Genomic DNA, 20,983 nt, shown 5'->3' with positions numbered 1-20,983 from the left:
TCTCCTATCAAACCCCGCAGGTCGAGGCCGGAGTCGCCTCTGACTGAGAAGTTTTCCTTTATAACGGGACACTTTCAGAGGAGACACGCGCGTGCGCGCACCCTCACACACCTACACCTGCATACACACACCTACACACACACACACACACCGTCCACTGCTGGCGTTCAACCGCTGGATATCCCGGTAATTTACAATAACCGTGACATTTCGACGGAAACATCTGGAAGTGAGCGCCATGGCACAGTGGACAATACTTCTGTTTTCTTTCTACGGAGTTGTGCGTGGACAAGGTAAGACTCACTGCTCAATGTTGGCATTGAAATGCCCAATTGTAGTCTTTGTTAGTGGTTTGAACAACATTAAATATACTATTTATTTTTGGCGGCATGTTGTGTCCTCATATGAGGTACTGCGTGGTGATGTCTCCAAAGTGCTGTCTGTTTTATCTGTACTGGTCACTCCCCTGCACATCCCTCCATCCCTCATATTTAAATACACTTGCCACTTTATCGTTACACTTGTCACCTTGCACATTATTTTAACTTTGATTTAATATTATACTGTAGATTAAATTTGAAATATTCATGCTCCCATTTATTGCAATTTATTGCATTTATTGTTAATTGCTAAATGTTATGCACCTCCCGCCAGGACAAATTCCTTGCATGTGAAAACATACATAAATGGTTCAGATTCAGATTGTGAGTTGAAGCCCAATTTAATTCAATCTGATTCAGTCACTGGCACTTGGGTGAAGCCATGCTGTTCTTACATCATGTCTCTGCTTTGTATTTTATTCTCAGGGATTTTTACAGAACAGGACTGCTGTCAGGATGGGGTGAATTGGGCCCTGCGAGGACCGTACTGTATCCTCCCATATAGATCTTCATCCTACACCTGCAGGTAAGAAACACCTGCATGAAGAAGTGGGTCTCAGAATGTGACCGAGGGCGGGGCGGCACGGCGGGAAAACGTTCCTCGGGGTGCAGCGGTTGAGCAGAGTTCAAAATACTTTATATCCTGTTTGACTCTACAAATGATTGTGTGCCGAATGGGAAAGTTCCAGAGAAGCCGCTGTAATGGTAAAATATGCATAACCATATTATGTATAACTATGTGTCCTTATGTTGACCTGAAACTTAAGGTCATTCACTAAGAAACAGCTACCGGGCCTACATGTCCTCCCTTTACCTTATATGGAGTAAAGAAACTGCAGTTGACTGAAACTTGTGGATGGTACTGCCCTTCTCCATCAGGTTGTTATCGAAACTGTCCAAGGCCACCCATGGGTGAGAGCAGGTAGAAGTTAACTCGTTGCTGTGTGATACAATACTTTGAAGCATTTATCACTTACTGCAGAAGCATTCAGCTGTTGAAACTCTTTCCTTGCAAGAAATAAACGAAGACAAAGACAACTCTGATTCCAATGGGATTTTATTCATTTTCATTATTTACATTCAAGTTCGGCTTCCTCTCCTGATAACAGAAGAGATTTTCCACATCACCGTTAAAATGTATTTTAAGCTAAGTTCAAGCTAACTTATTGTTGCAATTAAATATGCAACGTATCCCATCTTAAATAAATCCACTTGCAGTCAGCAGACCGACTCTGTCTTACTCAAATAGAGATTGTTTCTTCACATGCTTCGTATTCAGCTATTGTCTTATGCAACAAAGGATGCAGTTTCTCTTCCAGATGAGGTGAATGTCTGCCGTTTCTTCACAGGATCACCCAGGAGCAGTGCTGTGAGGCCGCAGTAGAAGACGGACTCTGTGAAAAAGGCATCCAGATGTCCAAGCAGCCATTTATCTGTGAGGAATCCTTGTTCCAAGGAGAACCCTGGGAAACCCAAATATCTAAGGTTATCTCCTCCCGGATGTTAATATCTTCAATCTTTGCACGTCTTACCATTATTGCGCGCACAAACACACCGAGTTTTTCCAAAAATATCACATCAGAGATAAGATTCCTTCTTGTTTATCTGCATCTCTTCCTGTTTTACCCTTTCTTCCGTCAGCACCACAGTACTGAAACTGCTCTCGTTAAGGTTTTCAATGACATCCACTTCAACACAAATAGTGCAGAACTTCAGTCTTAGTATTACAGGACCTTAGTGCTGCATTGACACGGTCCATCATGACATACTACTAGACAGACTGAAAGTCTGGGTAGGACTCTCTGCCGCAGCACTTAACTGGTTTGAATCTTACTTGAAGGACCGACAATACTTTGTGTCGGTAGCTAATTACACATCAGAGCTGACTAAAATGACATGTGGTGTTCCCCAAGGTTCAAGACTGGGGCCTCTTCTGTTCAACATCTACATGCTTCCACTGGCTAAGATGATGAAAAACAACAACTTTTTGACAATTTTTTAATGTTTTAAAATGAATGTTCTTAAATGTTTTAAAATATTGTTTTCTTCTGCATTATGTCTTAATGTTTTTAATGCTTTTACTTGAAGCACTTTGAATCGCCTCGTTGTTGAAATGTGCTATACAAATAAACTTGCCTTGCCTCCCCGTCTCCCGTGCAGGCGTGCTGCGACTGCTGTAAGCTCGGCCTGGTGACAGCGAGCCAGGGATTGAGCTGTGAGTTCCATGGTTTGTTGCTGGGAAGAAAGTGTTTGTACACCGCTAAAGACTGCTGTGAAAAAAACACAACAGCAGAAATCCAACCGACTGCAACTGGTAAGAGATGTAAACAATGTTGTGCTTTCAGTCTGTTGTGTCTTGATTGGCTCCACTCTGTCTTATCTACCGAATGGCTGCTGGCTGTGTGTGACACTCAAAACAATCAGTGTACTCGGCCTTATGCACACATTAGGTGCCAAGGGATTTACAACACATTATGAGTTGGTTTTATCAAAGGTTTCAAGTTCCCAAATACTTAATCAAATATAGAATTCATTTATAAGAACAATCTCTTTATTGATAGAATGTTCAATCTCATATTGACACATGAGACCATTTATTTCCAGAGAAGAAACTAGAAAAAAACTACAAAAGGAAAGGAGATAATGCCGCCCCGCAATTCTTTGCGCCGACAACATTTAAAGTGTCGCACCATTCGGCCGCTCACAAGAACAAACAATCACGACCGACAAATGTAAAAAAAGGTGTTTCATAAACTATTATCTGCATATTCTTATGATCTCTGCATATAAACCATTGTCGTCTACATGGCGTAACACTGTAAGAACACACAAAGTATCTAAGAGTTGCTTTTTTTGTAGTCCATCTCCTGAACATTGTAGTTTCACTGCTTCAGACCGACGTCACTTACATCTGCCTGCCGTCGCCTCACAACCACGTGGCTTAATGAAAGTGGAATTTAATTCTCTAATCACCGCGGTTGTCTTGTCCTAATGGATTCTCCTTCCCATCTTTCCTCGACCCCGTGAAGTTTCCACAGAGGTCAAGGAAAAGTGGTTAGGGTTAGATGTTGGGAGGTCTTTTTTTTTTGACTATTTGACCGCAGCCAAATGATTTAATCCTCTTATCAGCTCCAGACTTTCTGAAGACCTTTTCAGAAATTGGGGAACCCATGACCATTTGATTGTGGATTATGAACATTCATAATTGCAGTATTGATAAATAGAAAAGATAAACGCGAGCAAAAGAGATGTTTTAAAAACCTGGTGACCCAAAATGTGTTCAGCACAACCACCGATAGTTCGGTTGGATATTCTGATGTGCTGTGGTACGCTCCGAGAATTGTTGTTTCAATTTGAGCCACCAACAGATGTTGACTCGTGTGACATCATTCAAGGCAATGCGTCAGATTTCATAGCCTCTGGAGCCACAAAAGCACAAACTTTTCACACGTGCAGTGGTACTCGCATAGACCTGGAGTTCTCTCCTTGGGTGACGAAACCCTGTCTTAAAGGAATCTTATTGATTGGAAGCGGTAGCTCTGATTTTAATAGCCGTAGAAGCAAAAGCTCAGGGCCAGCCGGTGTTGTGGCTTGTAGCTTTTGTCGATTAGCTGGCTTCAGGTAAAAAAAATAAATAAAACATGTTGGCAAGGACAGAGCTGCAACAACACTTGATTTGGTTTTAAAGCAAAAGTGAATTGCTGATCGAGATTGAAGGCCAAATATTTACAATGTTTTGTCATAAAGCAGCCTTGTTGGTTTTTATCTAGAGAACAATTCTTCAGACTTTACTGTTAGCGCTCTCAGATAATTCAGAGACATACTTATGACCTTCACCCTCTGACATTAGTGTGTGTTCTCCAAATTGTGTCCTTGCCCTTCTGCAGCATGATTACTTTAATGTGAGATTAAGCCTAAGCCTTGTTGTTTTAGCTGGTTTCCCTCACTGAAAGCAATGGAAGTGTGCAGTTAGACCCACAGAACAGAGGCTTCAGTTAACTAAACCTTTCTGGGACTCACATGGCATCAAACTGACACTTCAACTTCAGTTTGGATAACTGTCCAATATTATCACTTTTATTATTTATTGAGAAGACACAGGACTTGTAAATGAACTCTGCAAACAATGTTATTACCTGTATTTACAATATTTGTAATAAAGATGGTGGGTTAACCCTCCGGTTACCATCAACTTGACAATTTATTTTTATCTTTTTATGAGATCAATTTCCAGAAAATTATTTTAATTCAAATTGTTTCCCGCGTTTAAGTGTCCGGCACTTTATGTTCGTTTGTTGACCTTTAAATGTAGATGGTACTTGGTCTTTCCTCCCACTGTCCTCTTTATTCTGTTTTATTTGTTTAATTCTTTGAGATGACGTAAGATGCTGCACATTGAAAAAAAGCTGAGGGTCTGAAACAGTGGACTGAATCCCCACAAGGGGGCACAAGATTACTGTGAAGGCCACCAGCTGATAAACAGAAGACAAAAACAGAAAAAAACAAAACATTTCAAATATACAAACTAATGCTCATTTTATATAACACCAACTCTCTAACTTCAGCATTTTTTAAACTTCATAAACTACTTTATACTTTTGCATACTATGAATTCTAAATTAGAAACCACTGCGAATTTAAACCAAACCTCTTTCAAAAAACAAATCATTTTATTTTTTGAGAAGTTCACAAAAGGAATTTGGAACGTTTTGTAAAACAATTTTTTCTGACTTACTTTTCTTTTTTTCTTGTACTACTCTGTGGGAGTTTTCTCTTGTTCAAACCGACTTTTCTTAAAATCCATCACTTTTACTTAATTTTTAATCTGGCAACATCCACTTTGGAATTGTTAAGTGTCATCAAATAAATCTAATTATCGGCCGTATTTGAATAACTCAGGAGCCTTGGTGGTTAAACACGGCTCCGTCCACCCCGCCCTCCAAACTCAAACCCGCAAGTCGAGGCCTGAGTCGCCGCTCTGACAGATGTTCTCCTTCTCGACGGGACATTAACACAGAGCAGACTCACACTCACACACACACACATGCGCACACACACACCGTCCACTGCTGCCGTTCAACCGCTGGTCATCCTGGCAATTTATAATAACCGTGACATTTAGACGGAAACATCTGGAAGCGCTATGGCGCAGTGGACAATACTTCTGTTTTCTTTATACGGAGTTCTGCATGGGCAAGGTAAGACTCGCCGCTCAATGTTTGCATTTAAATGACCAATTGTAGTCTTTGTTAGTGGTTTGAACATCTTTAAATATACAATTCATTTTGGGGGCACGTTGTATCCTTAAGGGAGGTACTGCGTGATGATACTGTATCCCCAAAGTACTGTTTGTTTTCAGCTTTTCAGCAGATTCAGCTTCCTACGGAACAGGAGTGCTGTCAGGATGGGATGAATTGGGCCGAGGAAGGACAATACTGTGCAAAACTCAACCTCTCAGGTCTCACCCCCACCTGCAGGTAAGCAACACCTGGTTTAAAAAATGAGAGGGTCTCAGACTGTGACCAAGGGGGCGGCGCAGTACAGAGGGAATGCACAAAGTATTTGAGTATTTAGGCATCAAAAACTTTCCTCGGGGTACAGCATGAGCAGGGTGAAAAATGGATCCCATTGGACTCTTTCAATGAGTGTGTGCAATTTTCCTGAGGGAAATGTGTGTGTCCTGTAAGCCAACTTCTGACAGCATGCTTAAAAGCAGGAAATAGCCCAAAGGTTGCAAGCCTTAAATCATCTCAGCGCCACTCAACCATCCATCCTGCGACAGGAGAGGATTGCCACGTAGGACATGGCGTTAAGTGCCCCCCTGGAGCATTTTACACACTAAAGGCCCCTGTTTGACTGTAAGAACATGGAGACTGGGATGTATGATATAGAGGAACACCTGTTCCCTCCACTGACACAAAGTGGACAGTGGAGGGAACATTTGCAGAGGAGAGGCAGGGGGAGAGAGTCTTTGCATTGTTAAAAATTCTAAAATTTTGAGCTGACCGTGACAATGTCTTTTAAGCTAAGTTTAAGCTAACTTATTGTTGCAATTAAATATGCAAAAAAACCCATCTAAAATAAATCCACTTAAAGTCAGCAGACCTCTTACCTGTCTTACTCAAATAGAGATCATTTCTTCACATGCTCTGTATCCAGTCTGCAGTTTCTCTTCCGGATGAGGTGAATGTCTTCCGTTTATTCCCAGGATCACCCAGGAGCAGTGCTGTGCATCAGCAGTAGAAGACAGACTCTGTGAAAAAGGCATCCAGATGTCCAAGAAGCAATGGGTCTGTGAGAGGCCCTTCTTAAAAGGAGAACCCTGGGAAACCAAAATATCAAAGGTTATCTCCTCCCTAATGTTAATAGTCAATCTTTGCACATCTCTCCATTATTGTGTGCACAAACACACCTAGTTTTTCTGACAATATCGCATCAGAGATAAGATTCCCATTATTTTAGCTGCATCTCTTCCTGTTTCACCCTCCCTGTCGTCTGTGCAGATTTGCTGTGACTGCTGTATGCTCGGCTTGGTAACGTCGAGCCGGGGCACGAGCTGCGAGCTCGAGGGTTTGTTGCTGGGGAAAAAGTGTTTGTCCACAGCTAAAGCCTGCTGTAACAAAAACACAACAGCAGAAATCCAATTGACTACAACTGGTAAGAGATTTAAACAAAGTTGTGCTTTCAGTCTGTTGTGTCACTGTCTTATTTACCGAATGGCGGCTGACTGTGTGTGACACTCAAAACAATCAGTGTACTTGGCCTTTTGCACACTTCAGGTGCCAAGTGCTATTCTACGCCCCCAGAATATTCTTTACATTTCAAAGCCAGTTTTCAGAAGGAGTGCGTCACATCAATCCAGGCAGCGTTACCAGAAGCACAAACGGCGGCCATGTTGTGAAATGAACTGGACAACTGACCTTGATGTGGCCGCTGTGGAGCAGATCACTAGCAGAGTGTCGGGCAGACTGGGCAACAGGGCTATTCACTGGGATAATCTGTACACACCTTGCCAAATGGTAACTCAGGGCCAACTGGTGTTGTGGCGTGTAGCTTTTGTCGCCGAGCTGGCTTCAGGTGGAAAAACCCGAACATGTTGGAAAGGACAGAGCTGCAAAAAAAAACACTTGATTTGAGTTTCAAGCAAAAGTGTCTTGCTGATCGAGATTGAAGGCCAAAGCAATGTGAGCATGCCAACGAGAAGCCCACAGAGCTTTGTGGAGCTCACATGTGTGACGAGGTGCTGAAGGGTTTGACCCCTGTGCTTGTTATTCAGGGGATTTTTTTTTCATGAGGCCTTTTCTTCCACAGCATCAGCTACAGAAAAGCCTCAAACCAGCGTTACTGCCAAGCCTACGGAGGGATATGACCCGTGTATAGGTTTGTCACCTTCATTCCTGAGTGTGATCTCCTTTGTTATAATTATTCTTCAGCCAGGGACATGATTTCTGTTATGTAGGACTCACACTGGATACAGTGATGTCTACTTCTTCATGTGTGTTTGTGCTGTTTTCAGACTCCCTTTGCTCCCAGTTGTGTGATAACGGTACGTGTTCGTGCTATGATGGATATCAACTGAAAAAGGATGGAGTGAATTGTGAAGGTGAGTAATTTGTGTTGCTGTAATTATACTTCCTAAAGTATTCCTTGTCATGTATTGGAGCATCCTAAAACCTTTTCTGGCATACTAGGTAGTAGTAATATGGGTATTGGAAGACACAGTTAGTAGAAAATTCCAGGATATTCTGCTACATCCCATCCACTGACTATGCTTTACGATACAGATCGACAGCTATTCATAGTTTTGATGGATGTCTCTCTCCTCAGATGTTAACGAGTGCCTGACTGACAGTCACAACTGCGTCTTAGGCCAAGTTTGCATTAACACAGAGGGTTCCTTCCGCTGCCAGAGGAAAACCAGCTGTGGCATCGGGTATGAACTCCAAGACAACAACACTTGCCAAGGTAATAATACTGCAATTTTAGTCAGAGGTAAAATAGCCATCACATGTCCTATAGCTTACACTATTTCATGTAAATGAAAATAATTGTGCATAGCATGTTTATGATTTCTTCATCTCTTCCTCCTTGCTGGTTCCAGACATAGATGAGTGTGCTTTAGAGACTCATAACTGTGAAGAAGCCATTATGTGCACAAACACAGAAGGCTCGTTCAGCTGCGATTTACTTCAGTACGACAGCGGCACCAGTAAGTTTAGTGACACACTATTTTCCTGTGTTTAAAATCACCTTATTTTTGCTTTTCGGGACATGTAACTACACAGATGTAGACGAGTGTCATACAGGGAATGTGTGTGTTGGTCATGGTTGTGTCTGTGGCGTCTTGATTGGCTCCACTGTCTGATCTAGATCAAATGGCTACTGGCTGTGTGTGACACTCAAAACAATCAGTATACTTGGACATTTGCACGCATTAAGTGCCAAGTGATTCGCAGCACAATATTATTTGGTGCCACGTAATGAAGGCTTTTAGAAAAGCTTGTTTTAATGTATTATGAAGTTCCCTAATACTTCATAGAACAAATATATAACCCATTAATAAGAACAGTCTTTTCATCAGGAGAATGTTGAATCTCATATTCACTTTACGAGAGCATTTATTTCTAGAAAAAAAGGCTGCAGATGATCTGACCAAATTCCAATGTTTTACCCCTCTTTGTCACACTTCAGCCTTTATTTTCTCCGGCCACTCTGTCGCTCACACGCCTAATCAGTTTATCCAGTGCACCTATTAGTCACACCCATCTCATCAGCTTATTCTCTACACGTGTTGGTCACACCTCTTCAGCTCAATCACACATAACTGCCACCCAACTGCACTCACTCCCTTCTGTGTTACCTCGTCAGCTCATTCTGTGCACCTGTTAGTTACACCCACCTCGTCAGCTTAATCACACGCACCTGTCCACTCTGCTGCACCTGCTCCCTCTATTATAAAAGCCCCAGCTTCACTCACTGGGTGCATCTCAAGTCTCTAAATTGCCGTCTCCTCGATCCTCGACTGAACCGGAAGTGGTTCTGCGCCGCCACGTTGAAGGCCGTCTCAAAGCTCTGATTCGGCTTGGAGGAGCGAGGAGAGAAATCTGAGGAGCCATGAACAAGGAGCCCCGAGCGCAGACTTCCAGGAAGTTTTTTGACGCTTGACACGCCCCCTCACTGTCTCTCTGTTATCTGATTGGACGCTGCAGCTGAGCGGACTGATTTCTAGAGTTTCAAACCAGAGTGAAGACGATCACAGAATAAACTCAAGTTATATATTAGTGTTTTCTGATGCACCATCTGGTTAAAATATAGGTTAATTTTAAGTCTGAACAACAAAAGGACCACAAACTATTTTCTTCAAAGATTTTATCTGTTGTTTCCCTCAATAACTTTCATTATGTATGTAAGAGAGCTGGAGAGAGGGCACACTTTTTACAACATGTATGGTTATTTTATAATGTCATAATTAGAATTTCCAAAAATGCCGACGTAAATAATTAATTAATAAATAAGACGCGTTCCGCTGGTAATCGATCCTGCGTATAAGCAGGACCCTGAACACAACACAGTATATAAATACTCAATCCAGTTTGTTTAACAGTAACAGACTACAGAGAAAACACTCTGACACAGATGATAACTGTGTCCAACATGTCCATCTCCAATATGTTGACTCATGTGACATCACTCGAGGCAATTTGTCCGATTTCATGCATGTCTGAGCCACAAAAGCTTATTTCGAACTTGTTCACACATGCAGTGATACTCCACAAGCCCTGTCTCAGGGGAACCTTATTTAAAAGTGGTATCTCCTGATTTTATTAGCCCAAGAAACAACAACCATGACATATGCTGAGATTTGTTTGAATAAAAAAAAACAATTTTCAGGTGGCGTTACTAAAAGCCCAGACGGCGGCCATGTTGTGAAATAAAGGCCTTGATGTGGCAGCTGTGGAGCAGATCACTAGCAGAGTGTCGGGCAGACTGGGCAACAGGGCTATTCACTGGGATAATCTGTACACACCTTGCCAAATGGTAACTCAGGGCCAACTGGTGTTGTGGCGTGTAGCTTTTGTCGCCGAGCTGGCTTCAGGTGGAAAAACCCGAACATGTTGGAAAGGACAGAGCTGCAAAAAAAAACACTTGATTTGAGTTTCGAGCAAAAGTGTCTTGCTGATTGAGATTGAAGGCCAAAGCAATGTGAGCATGCCAACGAGAAGCCCACAGAGCTTTGTGGAGCTCACATGTGTGACGAGGTGCTGAAGGGTTTGACCCCTGTGCTTGTTATTCAGGGGATTTTTTTTTCACAAGACCTTTTCTTCCACAGCATCAGCTACAGAAAAGCCTCAAACCAGCGTTACTGCCAAGCCTACGGAGGGATATGACCCGTGTATAGGTTTGTCACCTTCATTCCTGAGTGTGATCTCCTTTGTTATAATTATTCTTCAGCCAGGGACATGATTCCCGTGATGTGAGACTCACACTGGATACAGTGATGTCTACTTCTTCACGTGTGTTTGTGCTGTTTTCAGACTCCTTCTGCTCCCAGTTGTGTGATAACGATATGTGTTCGTGTTATAGTGGATATCAACTAAAAAAGGATGGAGTGAATTGTGAAGGTGAGTAATATAAATTAAAGTGTTGCTGTAATTATCTACTTCCTAAAGTATTCCTTGCCCGCAGCATGGCTTTGGAGATGACAATAGATTCATTCAAGATGAGCCAGTTCTGCGCAGAATCGATAACCGGTGATCGGCGCTCAATGCATGCCAGTTAGACTTGTGTCAACTTGATCCCAACTTACTCTCACGTTATACAAGTGGTCAATGATAATGTTACGAGAGCGAGGCGGCCACAGATTTTAGAGCCAGGTGCCACAGTAGCTCTTCACCGACTGCATGGTCCAGTGCATGATGTGAAACGCCTGTCCGTCGCCACATCAGAGAGCTGATTGGCTCTTGATGGATGTCTCTCTCCTCAGATGTTAACGAGTGCCTGACTGACAGTCACAACTGCGTCTTAGGCCGAGTTTGCATTAACACAGAGGGTTCCTTCCGCTGCCGAAGGAAAACTAGCTGTGGTATAGGGTATGAACTCAAAGACGACAACACTTGCCAAGGTAACAATACTGTAAATTTAGCCACCACATGACCTGTAGCTTACAGTATTTCATGTAAATACAAATATTTATGCATAGCATATTCATGATTTCTTCATCTCTTCCTCCTTGCTGGTTCCAGACATAGATGAGTGTGCTTTGGAGAGACATAACTGTGAAGCAGCCTTTTTGTGCACCAACACAGAAGGATCATTCAGCTGTGCCCCAAAGATGGAGTGTTCAGTCGGTTTCACTTGGGACGCCGTCGGCAGCTGCATCGGTATGTTTAGTGTCACACTCAGGTAAACAAATTCCCTGGGTAAAAGTTAAGATGGCTTTGCTTCATGTGTGTATCCTTTAGATGTAAACGAGTGTGCAGCCGATACCAGTCCATGCCCACTTGGCCAGACTTGTAGCAACACATTGGGCTCCTACATTTGTCGCAGGTACAGAGTCTCCTGTGGACGACGGGGCTATCGCCTAACTCAGGACGGCACGCGTTGTGAAGGTGGATACTGTCACAAGAAATTATATCCTGTGTTTGGAGTCTTTTATTTGCTGAAAGAAATCATTTTAAGCCACCTTCATTTTCCTTCTTCAGACATGTAACTTCTCCTCTATAGGTTTACAGATGTGGACGAGTGTCAGGCAGGGAACGTGTGTTAGTCATGGTTGTGTCTGTGGTGTCTTGATTGGCTCCACTCTGTCTTATCGAGATCAAATGTTTACTGGCTGTGTGTGACACTCAAAACACTCAGTATAATCTGACTTTTGCACACATTAGGTGCCAAGTGTTTTGCGGCACAATATAATTTTGTGCCACGTAATAAGGGATTTTAGAAAAGTTTGTATTAATGCATTACAACATCATACCTGCTTAATGTGAGCATGTTAGCATTATTATTGTTATCATGTTATCATGCCAACATTAGCATAAGCGTTGCTTTCCAATACCCACAGTAAAATTCAGTATCCTAAAAAGAAATTCCAGGATATTCTGCAACATCCCATCCACAGACTATGCTTTACAATACGAATCGACAGCTTTTTTAAAATTTTTGATGGATGTCTCTCTCCTCAGATGTTAACGAGTGCCTGACTGACAGTCACAACTGCGTCTTAGGCCAACTTTGCATTAACACAGAGGGTTCCTTCCGCTGCCAGAGGAAAACCAGCTGTAGCAACGGGTATGAACTCAAAGACGACAACACTTGCCAAGGTAACAATACTGCAACTTTAGCCACCACATGACCTATAGCTTACAGTATTTCATGTAAATACAAATATTTATGCATAGCATATTCATGATTTCTTCATCTCTTCCTCCTTGCTGGTTCCAGACATAGATGAGTGTGCTTTGGAGACACATAACTGTGGAGCAGCCTTTTTGTGCACCAACACAGAAGGATCATTCAGCTGTGCCCCAAAGATGGAGTGTTCAGTCGGTTTCACTCGGGACGCCGTCGGCAGCTGCATCGGTACGTTTAGTGTCACACTGAAGTAAACACATTCCCTGGGTAAAAGTTAAGATGGCTTTGCTTCATGTGTGTCCCCTTTAGATGTAAACGAGTGTGCAGCCCATACCAGTCCATGCCTACTTGGCCAGACTTGTATCAACACATTGGGCTCCTACATTTGTCGCAGGTACAGAGTCTCCTGTGGACGACGGGGCTATCGCCTGACTGAGGATGGCACGCGTTGTGAAGGTGGATACTGTCAGAACAAATTATATTGTGTGTTTAGAGCCTTTTTTTGCTGAAAGAAATCATTTTAAACCACCTTTATTTCCCTTCTTCAGACATGTACGTTCTCCTCTATAGGATTACAGATGTGGACGAGTGTCATACAGATAATGTGTGTCGGCCATGTTTGTGTATGTGGTGTCTCAAATGTTTGATCAAATGATGATCAAATGATGATCAAATGTTTACTGGCTGTGTGTGACACTCAAAACACTCAGTATACTCTGACTTTTGCACACATTAGGTGCCAAGTGTTTTGCAGCACAATATGATTTGGAACATAATAAGGGCTTTTGGAAAAGTTTGTATTAATGTATTACAACACCATACCTGCTTAGCGTGAGCATGTTAGCATTATTATTGTTATCATGTTATCATGCCAACATTAGCATAAGCTTTGATTTCCAATACCCACAGTAAAATTCAGTATCCTAAAAAGAAATTCCAGGATATTCTGCAACATCCAAACCACTGACTATGCTTTACAATACGAATCGACAGCTTTTTTTAAAATGTTGATGGATGTCTCTCTCCTCAGATGTTAACGAGTGCCTGACTGACAGTCACAACTGCGTCTTAGGCCAACTTTGCATTAACACAGAGGGTTCCTTCCGCTGCCAGAGGAAAACCAGTTGTAGCAACGGGTATGAACTCAAAGACGACAACACCTGCCAAGGTAACAATACTGCAACTTTAGCCACCACATGACCTGTAGCTTACAGTATTTCATGTAAATAAAAACTCTGTCAGTTCAGTGTCACACTCAGGTAAACACATTCCCAAGATAAGATGGCTTTGCTTCATGTGTGTCCCCTTTAGATGTAAACGAGTGTGCGGCCGATACCAGTCCATGCCCACTTGGCCAGACTTGTAGCAACACATTGGGCTCCTACATTTGTCGCAGGTACAGAATCTCCTGTGGACAAAGGGGCTATCGTCTAACTCAGGACGGCTCGCGTTGTGAAGGTGGATATTATCACAAACATTTTTTTTCCTGTGTTTAAAGTCTTTCAATTGCTACAAGAAATCCTTTTAAGCCACCTTTGTTTCCCTTCTTCATACATGTAACTTTTCCTCTATGGGTTTACAGATGTAGACGAGTGTCATACAGGGAACGTGTGTGTCAGTCATGGTTGTGTCTGTGGTGTCTTGATTGTCTCCACTGTCTGATCTAGATCAAATGTTTACTGGCTGTGTGTGACAGTCAAAACAATCAGTATAATCTGACTTTTGCACACATCAAGTGTTTTGCAGCACAATATGATTTGGTGCCACCTAATAAGAAAAGTATTTTAGAAAAGTTTGTATTAATGCATTACAACATCATACCTGCTTAACGTGAGCATGTTAGCATTATTATTGTTATCATGTTAGCATGCCAACATTAGCATTAGCTTTGCTTTCCAATACCCACAGTGAAATTCAGTATCTTAAAAAGAAATTCCAGGATATTCTGCTACATCCAAACCACTGACTATGCTTTACAATACGGATCGACAGCTATTCATAGTTTTGATGGATGTCTCTCTCCTCAGATGTTAACGAGTGCCTGACTGACAGTCACAACTGCGTCTTAGGCCAACTTTGCATTAACACAGAGGGTTCCTTCCGCTGCCAGAGAAAAAACAGCTGTGGCATCGGGTATGAACTCAAAGACGACAACACTTGCCAAGGTAACAATACTGCAAATTTTAGTCAGAGCTAAAATAGCCATCACATGTCCTATAGCTTACACTATTTCATGTAAATGAAAATATTCATGCATAGGATAGTCACATGTTCATGATTTCTTCATCTCTTCCTCCTTGCCGGTTCCAGACATAGATGAGTGTGTTTTGGAGACTCATAACTGTGGAGCAGCCTTTTTGTGCACCAACACAGAAGGATCATTCCGCTGCGCCCCAAAGGCGAAGTACTCAGGCGGTTTCATTCAGAACGATGTTGGCAACTACATCGGTAACTTTAGTGTCACACTATTTTCCTGTGTTTAAAGTCTTATTTGCTGAAAGAAATCATTTAAAGCCACCTTATTTTCGCTAAGCTGGCTTTGCTTCACGTGTGTCCCTATTAGACGTAAACGAGTGTGCGGCCCACACCAGTCCATGCCCGCTTGGCCAGACTTGTATCAACACATTGGGCTCCTACACTTGTCGCAGGAACACAGTAACCTGTGGACGAGGCTATACTCAAACTCAGGACGGCTCGCGTTGTGAAGGTGGATACTGTCACAAAAATGGTTTTAATAGGTGCAAGTCTCCTTGACATCCCTTCTTGGGACATAGTAACTTCTCCCCTTCATGTTCACAGATGTGGACGAGTGTCGCACAGGGAATGTGTGTGTCGGCCACGGTTGTGTCAACCTGGTGGGCACGTACCGCTGTGAATGTAAAACTGGCTTCACCTTCAACACTATCAACAAACTGTGTGAAGGTGCAGTACAGACTCCTCACAATTGTTTTTTTTTTTTTTTTTTTGCATCATCTATGATATTTTGTGCACATCAGCTAAGAAATGAAATATTTTCAAAGGTGAGCAAATTCTTAGTAGAGGAGACAACTGACACAAGACAAGTGGAAGGTGGAAGTCAATTCATATTCTGTCCACTGTGTGCTTAAGATATCAATGAGTGCAAGCAATATCCCGGACAACTCTGCAGCCACAAGTGTGAGAACACAGAGGGGTCCTTCCAGTGCAGCTGCACCACTGGCTTCAAACTATCCTCTAACAACAGAAAGTGTGAAGGTAAAATCACTCTTCCATTCCTGAATTACTGAAGTACTGATGTCGAGCCTTGAGCTCTGCATCTGTGTCTGTGTGCTGACAGATATCGACGAGTGTGACGCCAACCCTTGCAGCCAGGACTGTACAAATGTCTTTGGCTCCTACGAGTGCTACTGTCACCACGGTTACAAGCTGAGTGACAGCGATGGGATAACGTGTGAAGGTGCTTGTTGGACTTCGTGGTGTTTGGCGATGTCGCATATCAACCCCGGATGTGATCATAAGTCACGTAAAAATGTCACTGAGTATCTCTAACTGTCTTTTCCTGTCGGCCACTCTCAGATATTGATGAGTGCGCTCTGCTGATTGGAAGCCATGTGTGTTCCTACCGCTGCTCCAACGTCCCAGGAAGTTTTTACTGTACCTGCCCAGCCAAGGGCTACACTCTCGCATACAACGGACGCACATGCCAGGGTCAGTAGACAAACGGTACCCTTGTCATTAAAAGAAGAAACTGAATTGTAAATGACTGGGGTGTCTCATCTTTGCCACTGTGTTTCTAGACATCGATGAATGTGCAGTCGGGAGCCATACCTGTTATTCCTCTGAAAGCTGCTTCAACATCCAGGGAGGATTTCGCTGTCTGTCCTTCACATGTCCTCCAAACTTCCGGCGAGCAGAGCAGGAGTGAGTGCTGATGGCTACTTGTTCATGGCGAGCTGCTGGAATGAAAGGGTTGATTGTCCACGGCTGAGCATGATGCATTGTCCTCCTCTGTAGTTTAGTATTAAGACTCCGTCCTTCTCATTTGGCACTAATCTCCTGTCATGCAGATTTGGGGTTGCTGTTGACATTTGCCTGCTGTTGACATTTGGCTGCGGTTTACAGTCCCGAACTTTTTTCTCGCTCTCCCACTTCCACCATTTACTCCCTCTCTATGTCCTTCCCCTCTTTTTTTTATACCCGTGCCTGCAGCCGTTTCTGCCCTCCATCCAATGAGTATCTCGTTTTGTTTTTTTCTCCATTTCAGCCGTTGCGAGCGAGTAACTTGCGAGTTCACACGGGATCCTGTGTCGTGTTTCTTGCTCCCGCTGAGAATCTCCTTCTACAACATCAGCTTTTCAACCAACACTCCCATCCCCACTGATGTTTTCCGAATGGGACCCTCCAATTCCGCGCCGGGAGACAAAATGCTGCTCGACATAGTCTCTGGAGACGAGGAGGGGTACTTTGTCGTGGGGCAGCACGCTCACGGAGGAAAGATCTCCCTGCGGCGTACATTATCCCAGCCGCAGGACTTCTTTCTGACCGTGGAGATGAGGCTGGTTCGCTACGGGACAGCACATCTGTATATGGCCAAGCTTGCTGTGTTTGTCACACACACAAGCAGCCCACCCAGCCCTCATGAACATTTAGATATTGGAAGACTGTGAAATTTAAAGGAATAGTTTGGCGTGTAGAGTGGATCAAGTCTTTCCCTATTTTTCACTCAGCCCTCATGTATTATTCATATGGTTTTCATTTTCATCCATATTTTTCTTAATACAGGAGTCAGAGCTCCAGCTTTCCATCTACCTCTTGGCGCAGTTAATAAGGGGCAAATCTATAATTCTTGTTGAGCGGAAAAACACTGATTCACATCCAACTAAAATGGTTCTACAGCAGTGAAAATAAAGTTGAATACTCAGTATTCATCTGAGAATATTAGTATTTATCTTCTCATCTAACTTAACGTTATAATTTTAACACATTTTCCCCCAAAAGAACAAAACAATATACCTCAAACATTGTGTTAAAACGACTAGCTTTACAGTGAATGACTGCTTATCAAAGCAATAAGTCAAACATACTAATTCAATTGCATTTGTATTTGCAGCGTGGTCTTGCCTATGCACTTCAGCTGTTTTGAACACTCAATACTTAAAAAAAACAACTTTGTTCCAGCATACAACGGAGCAGTATGCACATAATATGAGTACATACCACTAGATGGGGCTCATTAGCTTTTGAGGATCTCTGCAAAGCTACGACAGGATTGTTCATGTGCATTCATTTGCATGATGGCAGCTCACTCTACCTCGTGTCTGTGCAGCAGCTTCCCGTTATGTGTACTTTCTATGTCTTTGGAATTAAAAAGTGACGGATAAAAATGACTTTTTACTTTTTAATATTCAAGCACAAACACACACTACCGGCAATGGTTCCTGCCGCTACTCTCGCGCTTCCTCCGCTGTGGTAATTTCTAATGTTTTCCTATGATCTGTTCCAAGCGGCCTCAGCATCAGATCAAACAGACCTCGCCTTAGCGGATAGAAAGAAAAATAAGCGTGGCACTTATTTATGGGCACCTGGGACTCGGCCAGCATGGGGGCTCAATTAGTGGTGAAGTAGCATTACAGCTCACATGATGAATAGTGCTTTTAGTGTTGGTATTGGGTGGTTATCAGTTGATTTGCTGTAAATGATACCAAAAGGCCAGTAGCTGTGTTGGTCAGCTGGATGAATGCAGCCAGACAAATTTTCCACCGTTCCATTTCCCTCCTGGTGGTTTTGGGGGTTTAATGCATAGCGCTGATTGAAATTAAATATATGAGGTAATTATTCTCTTAAATCTTTGTATCATATAACCACCCACTTTCCAAATGCTAAGTTGATTATTTCAAATATGTGAAAATAGGGAAATGCCATTCGTAATGATAATAGTCTCTGTATCTGTCTTATTTTGTAGAGACGCTATACAATCGTTTGGAAATGTACTAATGCTCATTCTGTTGCAGATTCTGTCAAGATGGTGGCAGTTTTGTCCACCATGCACTTGAGTATGATGTCATTGATCACACCAAATGACATTCGGGCTTACCTTCTCCTGGTTTTCTACCATGCCGTCTCTCCTTTGTGGCATGAATACCACACAATCATCTCTGTGGCTTTGGGGTGAACAACTTGGACTCACCTGCTCGCTGCTGTTTACATGGCTCTGCTCCCTTCGCACTTTTTGAGTTTACATTGAAAGTGCTGCTGTCTTCATGTCGGGGAGCCCCACAAACTTGATTTTCGGTTGAGGAATCAGGGTTTGGCCTCTTGTTAAGGCGCTCTTTCGTTGGTTAACCGTGGAGGTCTCTGGTAGCTATTCAGATGTTGTGAGGTTCTTCTTGCTCTGCTGATGAGCTGTGATTAATCTTAGAAATACAGTTGTCTCCTGTGTCGGTCCAAATTGTGAGGAACCAGCACTTCTCCTTTTGTGTGTATTCCTCTTTCCTTGGCACATATGTAATACATCTCTATCTCCTCCCCATTGTGCCTACTTTCGATCACTTCTGTTTTTCATTTTCAGACCCACAAAACATGCTTCAGTCATGGGGCATTGTATTAAGGACTGCCAACGTGACGACAGGAGCTGCAATCTCGATCCCGTCCACGTCATAACCCACATCTCCATCTCTCCGCTGCCTTTCAGAGACGTCAGTGAACCACACGGTAAGACAAGGTGGCGAACGCCGAGGTCTTTGTACATGTGCTTCCTCGATGGCTTCGTTCACCAGCATTTGCAACTGCACCTGGTGTGTGTGACTCTCTATGGTGCAGAGATGTGTTGTAGTAGCCTGTATCATATCACATTGCATTCCCTTATCAAGTTAAATGAATTTTGAGCAAAAGTGTGTGGACCTGGCAGATTCAGGTTTTGTTCAGGGGCTGAAAGGGTTAACGTGGTAGTTTCAAATTCTAAAGTTATTTGCAGCCTCATTGAAATTCAACTTTCCATCCACCAACCTGCCACATCACATACAATTCAATTACTTATTTCAACCCAATTATATCATAAATATATTTAAAATATTATTTGAAGGACCAAATGCACTCTGTGGTTTGCTACTATTAGACTAACACAAACTTTAAACCACATCTTCCAACAGAAATAGTTTTCCTGCAGACTGCTGTGGCCTCTGACGTTTTCTTTAACATCCTGGTCGCAGATGACCAGTTCTCTTTTGATGTGGTTAAGCGTTTTGACAAGGGCATGGTTATGGGTAAGTGGAGAGAGTATGGCTATCACTTGGTACCAAGCAGCCATTGCATTTACTCATAAGTTTCCAAAAATGTAATTGCTCTCCTCTTTGTCCTCCCTCAGGTGTGGTTCGTCAGGTGAAACCTATCTATGGCCCCAAGGACATTATGTTGGAGGTGGCGATGAACTATGTCAAGTCGAAGCGTGTTTCCCATCGCAACATTGTCGTCATCAGTGTCTTTATCCCAGAGTTCTGGTTCTGAGCGATACAGAACAATTGGTAAACGTTTTTAAAATATGGAGCTGGACATTTTAAACCACTGTGTGTACAAGATTAGACAAATCAATAGATTTTTTTTGTGAAAAAATTATTGAAAAAAAGCTACAGAATCAGTTTGCAAGTCATAGGTATTTATAATTTCAACACAATATATACAGATGAAACACAAGCACGTTATCAAATGAAACTGGACTAAGAGTCTGCAGGACTGCTAGCATGTGCTACTTAGCCCTGAACATAAAGCACAGGGGAAGCTAATGGGAATGTCATGGTGTTTCGTTTACAAACCAAAGTAATGAACAAAAAGAAAATGTGATCGGATAGTAGCATTAAATAAAATTCTCCAAAGCGTGAGGATATTTATGCAATAAAACACACACCTCTATGCCATGTGTTGAAAGTTACATGCCTTCTATAAGAGTGGAATAAATTGACGTTATAGATTAACAGGATGCTTTCATCTCCTTCACCACTGTTCCAGTATAACTTGGATTCAGACGTTTTTGTCTCGAGTGCCACTATGACAGACCATTGGCTGACCTATATGGTATTGTTTCATATTTTCTCCACTTCATCTGCATTGAAAGACACGATATGACTTGCTTCATTTGATAATAAAAAGCTTCATCTATGGACTTGTTTTCAACATTGATTGTGTACCATCAGACTATGTGACCATCTGTGGATAATAATATTCTGTGCGGTGAATTGCGTTTTATGTTTTTCACTGAGAAGAGTTGGATCCTCTGCCAC

At 42.5% G+C, this 20,983-nt stretch overlaps 1 protein-coding gene across 1 annotated transcript; it reads left to right on the top strand.

Annotated features, from left to right (window-relative positions):
* Positions 1-5,523: 5,523 nt before the first annotated feature.
* Positions 5,524-20,789, top strand: LOC137791899 (fibulin-1-like). The gene is made up of 24 exons (XM_068587129.1): positions 5,524-5,578; positions 5,740-5,857; positions 6,589-6,724; positions 6,884-7,037; positions 7,692-7,760; positions 7,897-7,983; positions 8,208-8,345; positions 8,482-8,589; positions 10,711-10,779; positions 10,916-11,002; positions 11,365-11,502; positions 11,624-11,761; positions 11,843-11,989; positions 12,563-12,700; positions 12,822-12,959; positions 15,295-15,438; positions 15,531-15,653; positions 15,840-15,965; positions 16,048-16,167; positions 16,287-16,418; positions 16,508-16,631; positions 19,279-19,421; positions 19,859-19,972; positions 20,074-20,789. The coding sequence occupies exons 1-24, from the start codon at positions 5,524-5,526 to the stop codon at positions 20,211-20,213; spliced, it is 2,886 nt and encodes a 961-aa protein (XP_068443230.1). The 3' UTR covers positions 20,214-20,789.
* The last annotated feature ends 194 nt before the right edge of the window (positions 20,790-20,983 follow it).

This window comes from Clinocottus analis, unplaced genomic scaffold (genome assembly GCF_023055335.1).
Source record: "Clinocottus analis isolate CAN_PGR_092001 unplaced genomic scaffold, fCliAna1.0.p SCAF_20, whole genome shotgun sequence".
Lineage (NCBI taxonomy): Eukaryota > Metazoa > Chordata > Actinopteri > Perciformes > Cottidae > Clinocottus > Clinocottus analis.
The sequence above is the reverse complement of the archived record's forward strand: the minus strand, read 5'-3'. Positions and strand labels throughout refer to the sequence as shown.